The sequence below is a fragment of the Triticum urartu genome, chromosome 5A (genome assembly GCF_056163025.1).
Source record: "Triticum urartu cultivar PI428250 chromosome 5A, HENAU_Tu73, whole genome shotgun sequence".
NCBI classification, from domain to species: Eukaryota; Viridiplantae; Streptophyta; class Magnoliopsida; order Poales; family Poaceae; genus Triticum; species Triticum urartu.
Window position 1 is genome coordinate 26,694,352 of NC_141877.1, and position 14,041 is coordinate 26,708,392.

Genomic DNA, 14,041 nt, shown 5'->3' on the forward strand with positions numbered 1-14,041 from the left:
TAACATGATTCAGACAGACTTAAGCATAGATACGAGTGAGAAACTCTCATCGTAGTCAACACCTTGAACTTGTCAAAAACCTTTTTGCGACAATTCTAGCTTTGTAGATAGTAACACTACTATCAGCGTCTGTCTTCCTCTTGAAGATCCATTTAATCTCAACGGCTCGTTGATCATTGGGCAAGTAAATCAAAGTCCATACTTTGTTCTCATACATGGATCTCATCTCAGATTTCATGGCCTCAAGCCATGTCGCGGAATCTGGGCTCATCATCGCTTCCTCATAGTTTGTAGGCTCGTCATGGTCAAGTAACATGACCTCCAAAATAGGATTACCGTACCACTCTGGTGCGGATATCACTCTGGTTTACCTACGAGGTTTCGGTAGTAACTTGATCTGAAGTTACATGATCATCATCATTAGCTTCCTCACTAATTGGTGTAGTAGTCACAGGAACAGATTTCTGTGATGAACTACTTTCCAATAAGGGAGCAGGTATAGTTACCTCATTGAGTTCTACTTTACTCCCACTCACTTCTTTCGAGAGAAACTCCTTCTCTAGAAAGGATCCATTCTCAGCAATGAATATCTTGCCTTTGGATCTGTGATAGAAGGTGTACCCAACATTTTCTTTTGGGTATCCTATGAAGACGCACTTCTTCGATTTGGGTTTGAGCTTATCAGGTTGAAACTTTTTCACATAAGCATTGCAACCTCAAACTTTAAGAAACGATAGCTTAGGTTTCTTGCCAAACCATAGTTCATACGGTGTCGTCTCAACGGATTTAGATGGTTCCCTATTTAACGTGAATGTAGCTGTCTCTAATGCATAACCCCAAAATGATAGTGGTAAATCGGTAAGAGACATCATAGATCGCACCATATCTAATAAAGTATGGTTATGACATTCAGACACACCATCATGCTGTGGTATTCCAGGTGGCATGAGTTTTGTGAAACTATTCCACATTGTTTTAATTGAAGGCCAAACTCGTAACTCAAATATTCGCCTTTGCGATCAGATCATAGAAACTTTATTTTCTTGCTACGATGATTTTCCACTTCACTCTGAAATTCTTTGAACTTTTCAAATGTTTTAGACTTATGTTTCTTCAAGTAGATATACCCATATCTACTCAAATCATCTGTGAAGGTCAGAAAAATAACGATACCCGCCGCGAGCCTCAACACTCATCGGACCTCATACATCAGTATGTATTATATCCAATAAGTCAGTTGCTCGCTCCATTGTTCTAGAGAACGGAGTCTTAGTCATCTTTGCCCATGAGGCATGGTTCGCAAGCATCAACTGATTCATAATCAAGTGATTCCAAAAGCCCATCAGCATGGATTTTCTTAATGCGCTTTACACCAATATGACCTAAACGGCAGTGCCACAAATAAGTTGCACTATCATTATTAACTTTGCATCTTTTGGCTTCAATATTATGAATATGTGTATCACTACGATCGAGATTCAACAAACCATTTTCATTGGGTGCATAACCATAGAAGGTTTTATTCATGTAAACAGAATAACAATTATTCTCTAACTTAAATGAATAACCGTATTGCAATAAACATGATCAAATCATATTCATGCTCAACGCAAACACCAAATAACACTTATTTAGGTTCAACACTAATCCCGAAAGTGTAGGGAGTGTACGATGATGATCATATCAATCTTGGAACCACTTCCAACACACATCGTCACTTCACCCTTAACTAGTCTTTGTTCATTCTACAACTCCCGTTTCAAGTTACTACTCTTAGCAACTGAACCAGTATCAAATACCGAGGGGTTGCTATAAACACTAGTAAAGTACACATCAATAACATGTATATCAAATATAGCATTTGTTCACTTTGCCATCCTTCTTATCCGCCAAATACTTGGGGCAGTTCCGCTTCCAATGACTAGTCCCTTTGCAGTAGAAGCACTCAGTTTCAGGCTTAGGTCCAGACTTGGGTTTTTTCACTTGAGCAGCAACTTGCTTGCCGTTCTTCTTGAAGTTCCCCTTTCTTCCCTTTGTCCCTTTACTTGAAACTAGTGGTTTTGTTTACCATCAACACTTGATGCTTTTCGTGATTTCTACCTTCGTCGATTTCAGCATCACAAAGAGCTTGGGAATCGTTTCCGTTATCCCTTGCATATTATAGTTCATCACGAAGTTCTACTAACTTGGTGATGGTGACTAAAAAATTCTATCAATCACTATTTTGTCTGGAATATTAACTCCACTTGATTCAAGCGATTGTAGTACCCAGACAATCTGAGCACATGCTCACTGCTTGAGCTATTCTCCTTCATCTTTTAGCTATAGAACTTGTTGGAGACTTCATATCTCTCAACTCGGGTATTTGCTTGAAATATTAACTTCAACTCCCGGAACATCTCATATGGTCCATGACGTTCAAAACGTCTTTGAAGTCCCGATTCTAAGCCGTTTAAGCATGGTGCACTAAACTATCAAGTAGTCATCATATTGAGCTAGCCAAACGTTCATAACATCTGCATCTGCTCCTGTAATAGGTTTGTCACCTAGCGGTGCATCAAGGACATAATTCTTCTGTGCAGCAATGAGGATAAACCTCAGATCACGGATCCAATCCACATCATTGCTAAAAACAGATATGGCCTCGGAACACAGACACTGAAAGGTCGAGCGTGAATCATATAGTAGATATGATCAACATAGTGATGTTCACCGTTGAAACTACTCCATCTCACGTGATATGATCGGACATGGTTTAGTTGATATGGATCACGTGATCACTTACAGGATTAGAGGGATGTCTATCCATGATGATAGGCTCGTCAAGTTTAACCTGAGTATTCCGTGTGTGCAATTGTTTTGCACCCATTGTATTTGAACGTAGATCCTATCACACCCAATCATCACGTGGTGTCTCAGCACGAAGAACTTTCGCAACGGTGGATACTCAGGGAGAACACTTGTACCTTGATAATTAGTGAGAGATCATCTTATAAAGCTACCGTCGAACTAAGCAAAATAAGATGTATAAAAGATAAACATCACATGCAACCAAAATATTTGACATGATATGGCCATCATCATCTTGTGCCTTTGATATCCATCTCCAAAGCATCCTCATGATTTCCATCGTCACCGGCATGACACCATGATCTCCATCATCTTGATCTATATCAATGTGTCTTCACATGGTCGTCTCGCCAACTATTGCTCTTGCAACTATTGCTATCGCATAGCGATAAAGTAAAGCAATTATTTGGCGCTTGCATCTTATGCAATAAAGAGACAACCATAAGGCTTCTGCCAGTTGCCGATAACTTCAACAAAACATGATCATCTTATACAACAACTTATATCTCATCACGTCTTGACCATATCACATCACAACATGCCCTGCAAAAACAAGCTAGACGTCCTCTACTTTGTTGTTGCAAGTTTTATGTGGCTGCTACGGGTTGAGCAAGAACCGTTCTTACCTACGCATCAAAACCACAATGATAATTTGTCAAGTTAGTGTTGTTTTAACCTTCGCAAAGACCAGGCGTAGCCACACTCGGTTCAACTAAAGTTGGAGAAATTGACACCCGCCAGCCACCTGTGTGCAAAGCACGTCGGTAGAACCAGTCTCGCGTAAGCGTATGCGTAATGTCGGTCCGGGCCGCTTCATCCAACAATACCGCCGAACCAAAGTGTGACATGCTGGTAAGCAGTATGCCACTGTTGGGGAACGTAGTAATTTCAAAAATTTCCTACGCACACGAAAGATCATGGTGATGCATAGAAACGAGGAGGGAGAGTGTTGTCTACGTACCTCGTAGACCGAAAGCGGAAGCGTTAGCACAACGCGCTTGATGTAGTTGTACGTCTTCACGATCCGACCGATCAAGTACCGAACGTACGGCACCTCCAAGTTCAGCACACGTTCAGCCCGATTACGTCCCTCGAACTCCGATCCAGCCGAATGTTGAGGGAGAGTTTCGTCAGCACGACGGCGTGGTGACGATGTTGATGTTCTACCGACGCAGGGCTTCGCCTAAGCACCGCTACAGTATTATCGAGGTGGACTATGGTGGAGGGGGGCACCGCACACGGCTAAGAGATCAAGAGATCAACTGTTGTGTCTATGGGGTGCCCCCTCGCCACGTATATAAAGGAGTGGAGGAGGGAAGGGGCCGGCCCTCTCTATGGCGCGCCCTAGGGGAGTCCTACTCCCACCGGGAGTAGGATTCCCCCTTTCCAAGTAGAACTAGGAGCCCTTCGAAGTAGTAGGAGTAGGAGGGAAGGAAAGGGAAGGGAAAAGGAGAAGGAAGGAAGGGGGCGCCCCCCCCCCCCCTCCCTAGTCCAATTCAGACCAGCCCATGGGGAGGGGTGCGGCCACCCTTTGAGGCCTTTCTCTCCTTTCCCGTATGGCCCATTAAGGCCCAATACGAATTCCCGTAACTCCCCCGTATTCCCGAAAATACCTGAATCACTCGGAACCTTTCCGATGTCCGAATATAGTCGTCCAATATATCGATCTTTATGTCTCGACCATTTAGAGACTCCTCGTCATGTCCCCGATCTCATCCGGGACTCCAAACTCCTTCGGTACATCAAAACACATAAACTCATAATATAACCATCATCGAACTTTAAGCGTGCGGACCCTACGGATTCGAGAAAGATGTAGACATGACCGAGACACGTCTCCGGTCAATAACCAATAGCGGAACCTGGATGCTCATATTGGCTCCTACATATTCTACGAAGATCTTTATCGGTCAAACCGCATAACAACATACGTTGTTCCCTTTGTCATCGGTATGTTACTTGCCCGAGATTCGATCGTCGGTATCTCAATACCTAGTTCAATCTCGTTACCGGCAAGTCTCTTTACTCGTTCCGTAATACATCATCCCGCAACTAACTCATTAGTTGCAATGCTTGCAAGGCTTAAGTGATGTGCATTACCGAGAGGGCCCAAAGATACCTCTCCAACAATCGGAGTGACAAATGCTAATCTTGAAATACGCCAACCCAACAAGTACCTTTGGAGACACCTATAGAGCACCTTTATAATCACCCAGTTACGTTGTGACGTTTGGTAGCACACAAAGTGTTCCTCCGGTAAACGGGAGTTGCATAATCTCATAGTCATAGGAACATGTATAAGTCATGAAGAAAGCAATAGCAACATACTAAACGATCGGGTGCTAAGCTAATGGAATGGGTCATGTCAATCAGATCATTCAATTAATGATGTGATCCCGTTAATCAAATGACAACCACTACTAACACATTACCGGCAAGTCTCTTTACTCGTTCCGTAATACATCATATCACAACTAACACATTAGTTGCAATGCTTGCAAGGCTTATGTGATGTGTATTACCGAGAGGGCCCAGAGATACCTCTCCGTCAAACGGAGTGACAAATCCTAATCTCGAAATACGCCAACCCAACATGTACCTTTGGAGACACCTGTAGAGCTCCTTTATAATCACCCAGTTACGTTGTGACGTTTGGTAGCACACAAAGTGTTCCTCCGGTAAACGGGAGTTGCATAATCTCATAGTCATAGGAACATGTATAAGTCATGAAGAAAGCAATAGCAACATACTAAACGATCGGGTGCTAAGCTAACGGAATGGGTCAAGTCAATAACATCATTCTCCTAATGATGTGATCCCGTTAATCAAATGACAACCACTACTAGGAAAAGGCCTACTAGTGGCGCACCAGTTTTGCCTACTAATGGCGCACTACTGGTGCGCCACTAGTACCACGTCACTAGTATTTTTTACTAATGTCGCACGTGTAGTGCGCCATTACTTTGCCTAGAGGTGTGCCATTACTATCTGACTTAGTAATGGCGCACCACATAGAAGTGCGCCATTAGTAATAAATTTTTTTCAAAAAAATTTCCAAATTTTTTAGAAAAAAATCAATTTTTTTTATTTTTTTCTTAATCTCGGGTCACTATGGCTTGATCTCGGATCAATATGCTTAATCTCAGGTCAAATCGCACTCCGTGGTCAAACTTCCCAAAAGGTCACCCATCCTCACACTACTCCAGCCCAAGCATGCTTAACTTCAAAGTTATATCCAACCCCAGCACCAGCTCACTTCACAGGCACTTGTTGGTATATCTAGCATATCAATCCTATTAAACCTTGTTGATGTTTAGGACTTTGTTCATTTTCATGAGTGTGATGAAATTTTGAAAAAATATTTCAAACTTCCGTTCATATTACGTATCATATTTTGAAAAAAAAATCCCGAAAAAATGGAAACTAATTTTTTTTTCTATTACTAGTGGCGCACATAGCATACGGTGCGCCACTAGTAAGTTTGAATTTTTTTGAATTTTTTTGCCTCCAGATCTTAAAAGCCCTGTAACTTTTTTCTATTAGGTTTTTGAGGATTTTGAAAATTTTTAACGGGGTTATCCCAGTTAAATTCGGATGTAACTTTTCGAGTAGATGATTTTTCATATAGAAAACTTTTTAATCCGAGTTCGTATGCAAAAGTTATGCCCATTTTACAAATTCCAGAGAGATTTTGCAAATAAAGTCGAAATTCATATTTGTAAATTTTCCCAACAACTATACCACATATCACATGGGAAACTTATTTTCTTTTATTTTTTTGACATTTTCATCATTTTCTTTTATTTTTTTAAAAACTGAAAAGGCGGTCCAGGGGGGTGCATGCGAGGGAATTTTTGGGCCAAGTTAGTAATGGTGCACCGTGGGAGTGGTGCACCATTACTAGTTTTCGAAAAATATAAAAAAATTGAAAAAAATTACTAGTGGCGCACCATGGATATGGTGCGCCATTACTAGTTTAACTAGTAATGGCGCACTATCCCCTGGTGCGCCATTACTAGTTTTGAAAAAATAAATAAATAATCGGAAAAAAAATTGGAAAAAATTTACTAATGGCGCACCGTGGATGTGGTGCGCCATTACTAGTTTAACTAGTAATGGCGCACTATCCCCTAATGCGCCATTACTAGTTTTGAAAAAAAAATAAAAAAATCTTGTTACTAATGGCGCACCGTGGATGTGGTGCGTCATTAGTATTTGGACACTAATGGCACACCAACACATGGTGCGCCATTAGTATATAGTAGTGGCGCACCACATGTCTGGTGCGCCATTAGTGTCAATTTCATCTATAGCCCTTTTCCTAGTAATGAACCCATGTCAATGGATAGGAAACTTAACCATCTTTGATCAACGAGCTAGTCAAGTAGAGACATACTAGTGACACTCTGTTTGTCTATGTATTCACACATTTATCATGATATAAGGAAATAAATAATAACTTTATTATTGCCTCTAGGGCATATTTCCTTCAAGGGGGGGCGATATTGACGGCATGTCATGTCCTAAACCGAGTTCCCACAAAGAACAAAGAGATAACTCCATTTGAGGAATGGGAGAAGAAAAGATTAAAACTCTCTTATCTACGAAAATGGGGTTGTTTGGCAAAAGTCAATGTTCCAATTCCAAAGAAGCGGAAGCTTGGACCAAAGACTGTGGATTGTGTTTTCCTGGGATATGCTTTTCATAGCATTGGCTATAGATTCTTGGTTGTAAAATATGAGGTACCTGACATGCATGTCGGTACGATCATGGAGTCAAATGATGCGACTTTCTTTGAAGATATCTTTCCCATGAAGGATATGGCTACCTCATCTAATCAAGAGATGCCTAGTTCATCGAATCAGGAACTAGTTACAATTACTGAACCTGCCATTTCGATGGAACACTTTGAAAGTCCTCTGGAGGAGAACAATGAAGTTCCTACTAGGAGCAAGAGACAGAGGACTGCAAAGTCCTTTGGTGATGATTTTCTTGTGTATCTCATAGATGACACTCCTAGTTCTATTTCAGAGGCCTATGCATCTGAAGATGCTGACTACCGAAAGGAAGCGGTTCGTAGCGAGATGGATTCCATCTTGGCGAATGAAACTTGGGAGATAACTGATCGTCCTTATGGGTGCAAACCTATAGGATGCAAATGGGTATTCAGGAAGAAGCTTAGGCCTGGTGGTACTATTGAAAAGTACAAGGCTCGGCTCGTGGCTAAGGGTTATACCCAAAAGGAAGGTGAAGACTTCTTTCATACTTACTCATCTGTGGCTCGACTGACCACTATTCGAGTTCTACTTTCACTAGCTGCCTCACATGGTCTTCTCGTTCATCGAATGGATGTTAAGACTGCTTTCCTAAATTGAGAGTTGGACGAGGAAATTTATATGGAACAACCAGATGGGTTTGTACTAGATGGTCAGGAAGGAAAAGTGTGCAAGTTGTTGAAGTCTTTGTATGGACTCAAGCAAGCACCCAAACAGTGGCATTAGAAATTTAAAAGAACTTTAACAGCTACAGGCTTTGTTGTGAACGAAGCTGAAAAATGTGTGTACTATCACCATGGTGGGGGCGAGGGAGTTATCCTTTGCTTGTATGTTGATGACATACTGATTTTCGGAACAAATTTGAATGTTATTAAGGAGGTCAAGAATTTCCTATCTTGCTGTTTTGAGATGAAGGATTTAGGAGTGGTTGATGTCATTCTAAACATCAAGTTGTTGAGAGACGATGATGGTGAGATTACATTGCTTCAATCTCACTATGTGGAAAAGATCTTGAGTCGCTTTGGCTATAGTGACTGCAAGCCCTCTCCAATACCATATGATGTGAGTGTGTTACTTTGAAAGAATCGAAGAATTGCTAGAGATCAATTGAAATATTCTCAGATTATTGGCTTGCTTATGTACTTAGCCAGTGCTACAAGACCTGACATCTCTTTTGCTGTTAGCAAATTGAGTCAGTTTGTCTCAAAACCAAGAGATGTTCATTGGAAAGCTCTAGAGAGAGTTTTGCGTTATTTGAAAGGCACTGCAAATTATGGAATTCACTACACCGGGCATCCAAAGGTGCTTGAAGGGTATAGTGACTCAAACTGGATCTCAGATGCTGATGAGATAAAGGCCACGAGCGGATATGTATTCACTCATGGAGGTGGCGCTGTTTCTTGGAAGTCTTGCAAGCAGACCATCTTAACGAGGTCAACAATGGAAGCAGAACTCACAGCACTAGATACAGCTACAGTCGAAGCAGATTGGCTTCGTCGGCTCTTGAATGACTTGTCGGTTGTTGAGAAACCTGTACCGGGTATCCTTATGAACTGCGATAATCAAACGGTGATCACGAAAGTGAGCAGCTCAAAGGATAACATGAAGTCATCAAGACACGTTCAGAGAAGGTTAAAGTGTGTCAGGAAAATGAAAAACTCCGGAGTTATTGCATTGGATTATCCAAACGTCTAAAAATTTGGCAGATCCTTTTACTAAGGGTCTATCACGTAATGTGATAGATAATGCATCGAGGGAGATGGGTATGAGACCCACAATATGAGTTGCTCACAGTGGTAACCTATTCTTTGTGATTGGAAATCCCGTGAATTAGATGTGGAAGACAAGCTGTTGGTCAACTGAGAGGAGAGTATCCTTACTATTCACAATACCACTCCATGAAGATGCAATACTCTCCTAATCTGCATGGCAGATTGATGTATATCTTAATGTGTTCTAAGTGGCTCATTTAAGCAGAGATGTTGTCCTGCAGAAAATCTTTTGAAGAACACACATATATGAGTCTGATTGTCAAACGTCGCAATCTATGAGAGTATGGTTCTCTCTAGTAAACTCATGAAAGGTCACGAAGTATAACGCATAAGCTCCACCCGCGGGGAAGACCCACGGTAGCCACATATCGGTCAAGGCTTTATATGAAGCTAGATTCGCAGAAAACTTGTAGTTCAAGGCCCAGTCCACTGTTCAAGTTGCTTACTAGTGTAGCATAGAGTTCTAGGTGGAAATTCAACTTAACAGTCTCCACTGCAGTACCGGTATATAAAACAGTGTTTTGGAACCAAAGGCAAATTTTGTGTGCCTCTGGGATCTGGTGGGGGATTGCTGGAATTTTATCTATTTTGGGCCTAGCACAATAGCAGTTTCAGAAATTCCTAATAAATCCTAGAGGCCCACGCAGCCCATTCATGCAAGGCAAGAGGTGAAACAAAAGTTTAGTCCCACATTGCTAGATTAGAGAGAGTTGGACCTCTTTATAAGGGAGATTCTTTCCCCACTTATATGAGCATGAGAACAAGAGGGACATCCACGCGCGCTCCTCCTCCGCCGCCCGCCTCGCCACCCCTCGCCTCGCCTCGTAACGACGCGGGTTGCGGGAATGAGCCCGGTGCAGCCCTCACCTCCCGTCGCTGCCCTCTCGCCTCCTTCTCTTGCGCCTATAAAAGGGAGGTCACTCCTCCCAGAGAGACGCACCAGAACTTCTCCTTGCTCTCGCCACCGGTTCCAATCTCTGTGCTGTTGTTGTCTTCCTCATCCCGGTTTGCGGCGTGCACCGCGAATCGGGACAGTAGACCTCCGAAACCGCACCTCTTTGAGTCCTGTACGGGAGAAGGGTGATAAAGTTTTTGGGGAGCGCTCCACGCGACTACTGACTTTTTCATCACGGACTCCGACGACTACTTCCCCGACGACGACTTCTTCCCCGACATCGACGACCTCATCAACGATATGGCTGGAGAGGATGTCGACCCCAAGTCCAGTGCTTCTGTTGCTGCTGTCCCGTACGTGTTCTTCCTCTTTCTGTTAGTGACCCTGCTTCAGTTCCTTGTTCTACTGTTTGCCCTAGATATGTTAGGCTCTGTTTCATATATGCAACTTGCTATACTATCTGCTTTAGATGTGTTTAGTTACAGTTCATATATGAAGATGTTCTTTATCTTCTCTTTATCAAATCGCATGACTTGTTTTATCACTGCTATACTAGTCGTGCTTTATCTAGTATTTCTGATAATAAAATCATTTGGTAAATTGCTCATGTTTCCAACATTTATGTCAAGCTTAGAAGGTTCTTTAATCTTGATCATAATTTTTCTTTTTGTTTTTTTATGTAAAGGCTAGCATTATGTTGCTTTTTCAATTTTACTATGTTGGTGTTCACGTGACCATGTGGAAAAGCGGCCGGACGACGAACCGTGGGTTCCGGCGCAGGTGGTTTCCTTTGCACAGATCCGTCCGAAACAACAGGACCAGGCGTCGTCCACCGATTGGCGTTCAACCGTCCCTGGATTCCCTCGCTGGCAGCTAGCGGTCTCTCTCGCGCCGTGGATCCATCGTCGTCGAGCCCATGGTTTTGCTCCTTTCCCACCTGCACAGTCGCATGCACAAATATCCCAGCCGCTCAGCATGGCTTCCCCCACCACCACCACCTTTGCTCTCCATCGTCCTCCACTGATCTCATCTCACCTTCCTTTCTTCCTTCCTTCCTTCGACCGATGGGCGCAGGGGCGGCGGGGCTGGACGTGGCCGCCAGCCGGAGGCGGGCGCTGGCGGCCAAGACCAGAGGGGGCAGGCCGCGGCAAGCGAGGAGGCGCGCGCAGCCGCAGCCGCAGCCGCCGACGGCGCTGCAGCGGCTCTTCCGGGCCTGCCGCGCCGTCTTCAAGGGCCCCGGCACCGTGCCCGCGCCACACGAGGTCGCCCTGCTCCGCGCCATGCTCGGTACGCAACATGGTTGCTTTGAAATGCGGTGAATCTGTAGACTGACTCACTGAAGATGATGAAAGATGTGTTCTGGATCGACTGAATTCTGGTTATCTCTCTGTCTGCAGACAGAATGAGGCCAGAGGACGTCGGCCTGAGCCCAGCCATGAGGTTCTTCCGGACTAGGGATAATGCGGCGGCCCAAGTGAACCCAACCATCAGACACACCACCATATACAAATCTGACAATTTCTCGGTAAGCGGATTTATTTAGCATGTCCAATCTCAATTTTCTTTTCTTGCTTGCAAGATGCATGGCTGATACTACCACGTAAAAATGAATCACTAGTAAGTTGGTGACCGTTTCTTCTTCTTGCTTGGCAGATGGTCATCTTGTTCCTGCCGCAAAACGCGGTCATCCCTCTACACAACCACCCCGGGATGACGGTGTTCAGCAAGCCGCTCATCGGATCGATGCATATAAAGTCGTATGACTGGGCTGATCCCGATGATCCAGCCGCCTCATCGCCCGACGATCAACGTAAGCTTCCGAGCCATTTTAACGTTGGGTAGCAAATGAGTACGCTATAACGTTGGGGCTTGATTTTCTTGCTTGCAGTGAGGTTGGCAGAGCTGGTTGTGGATGATCTCTTCACCGCGCCGTGCGACACGTCCGTCCTCTACCCGACGGCGGGAGGCAACATGCACCGTTTCACGGCCATCGCTCCATGCGCTATCCTCGACATCCTTGGTCCCCCTTACTCCATCGAAGAGGACCGAGATTGCACCTACTACGCGGATGTTCCCTACTCCTCCCAGCATCCCGGTAAGTTGTTGGCAATATTGATCTCAGAAGTCTAATCTAGATAACACCATGATGAAGATGCATGGATTTGCTACTAGCTATACTCCCTCCGTTCCTAAATATAAATCTTTTTAGAGATTCCACTACAAACTACATACAGATGTATATAACATATTTTAGAGTGTCGATACACTCATTTTGCTCCGTATGTAGTCCATATTGAAATCTTTAAAAAGACCACGATACAGGGTACCCTGGAGCTCGAGCTACAAAAAACTGCACTCCTTATACTTAGGAAGCGGAGGGAGTAGTTCTGAATTAGCATGCAACTGTGAACTATCACTGGAAATGCATGACCTCATATTATTTTGCACTCCCCCGCAAAAAAAAATTATTATTTTGCACCATCAAAAACAGTAGTTTGCCTTGTGAGCAGCCCATTGAATGTGGAGAGAGGTCTGTTAGTTAAGTAATAACCTGCAGCTTATAGGTAGTATCTATCTTTGTTTATGGTACACGCTCCATTTGCATCCTATGGACATGATTAGTTCTCTTAATTAACTAGATAATATCCCGCACGTTGTTGCGGAAACATTTTACAACATATTTCAATGTGATTCATTGTATGAAACATGAATATTTGAAGTCATAATATAAAAGGCTAAAACTAAAAATGATATAACTTATTATGTTTGATTACTATATAGTTGTTAAATATATTTTAAATATATATACCATAATAGAATGAAAATTCTCATGTATGTTTGCATATTGAGATGAGTTTTTTTTTCCGTGCATGTCATGATGAAGTGGCATGCTTGCATGTTGAGATACTACGGTAGTGAGGATGGACCTTTTCTCATGCATGTTGTGGGATGATGTGGCATGCTTGCATGTTGAGAGAAATAGTTAGTAGGGGCTAGCTATTTAGATATAGAAGATGGTGTAAGCACACGGTTTTAAGCCCCCGCGGGTTTTGGATGAACGGAATGTCTGAAACCACTTGTACATAAACCATGTTCTGAATGAAACTAGCCGTCCATGCTGTAGAACAGTATTAAACTAACGTAGCTACCTTCACCCCCAAAGAAATTTAGGACTCCTTCGAGGTTCGAACATTGGTCGGTAACCCCGTGATGACCGATGATGTAATCCAAGGCTAACTGATTTGTCTCCTCTTCTACTGACAGTGACCTGCAATGAACAAGAAGGGCGACGCCTCGCGTGGCTGAAAGAGGTCGAGATGCCGAGGGATCTGAAGATGTGCAGCGTCTGGTACGGCGGCCCGCCGATCTCCGACAGGTGATTGAGCACCCGGCGGCGCCGTTCTTTCCAGCCCTTCACGATGATGAACAACTCAAGCAACCCAAACCCCAACTCAAACAAGATGATGTCAAAATCGTTTGCCGTGTGAATATAGCAGCAAAGCTAGCTATTTCAGCCGTGAGCTTAGGTTTTAGTCTGTGCATGATGTCTCAGTGAGTGATGGCAGTTTATCATGTAAGAGTGCTTACCTGCATGCTTTTGCAGCAGCTGTGTGTGTGGACCTTGTCCAGATCCTTTGTTGATCTTTGTCAATGCATAGATCATCCATAGATTTCACTTTTACTTGGCCACTGCATTCCTCTCTCTTTTTTGTTGCTCTGCCCAATTCTTTACCAAACTGAGATTCTTA

At 43.4% G+C, this 14,041-nt stretch overlaps 1 protein-coding gene across 1 annotated transcript; it reads left to right on the top strand.

Moving 5' to 3' along the window:
- Positions 1 to 11,266: 11,266 nt before the first annotated feature.
- Positions 11,267 to 13,823, top strand: LOC125555491 (plant cysteine oxidase 1-like). The gene is made up of 5 exons (XM_048718428.2): positions 11,267 to 11,579; positions 11,690 to 11,817; positions 11,946 to 12,102; positions 12,181 to 12,387; positions 13,557 to 13,823. The coding sequence occupies exons 1-5, from the start codon at positions 11,357 to 11,359 to the stop codon at positions 13,670 to 13,672; spliced, it is 831 nt and encodes a 276-aa protein (XP_048574385.1). The 5' UTR covers positions 11,267 to 11,356; the 3' UTR covers positions 13,673 to 13,823.
- The last annotated feature ends 218 nt before the right edge of the window (positions 13,824 to 14,041 follow it).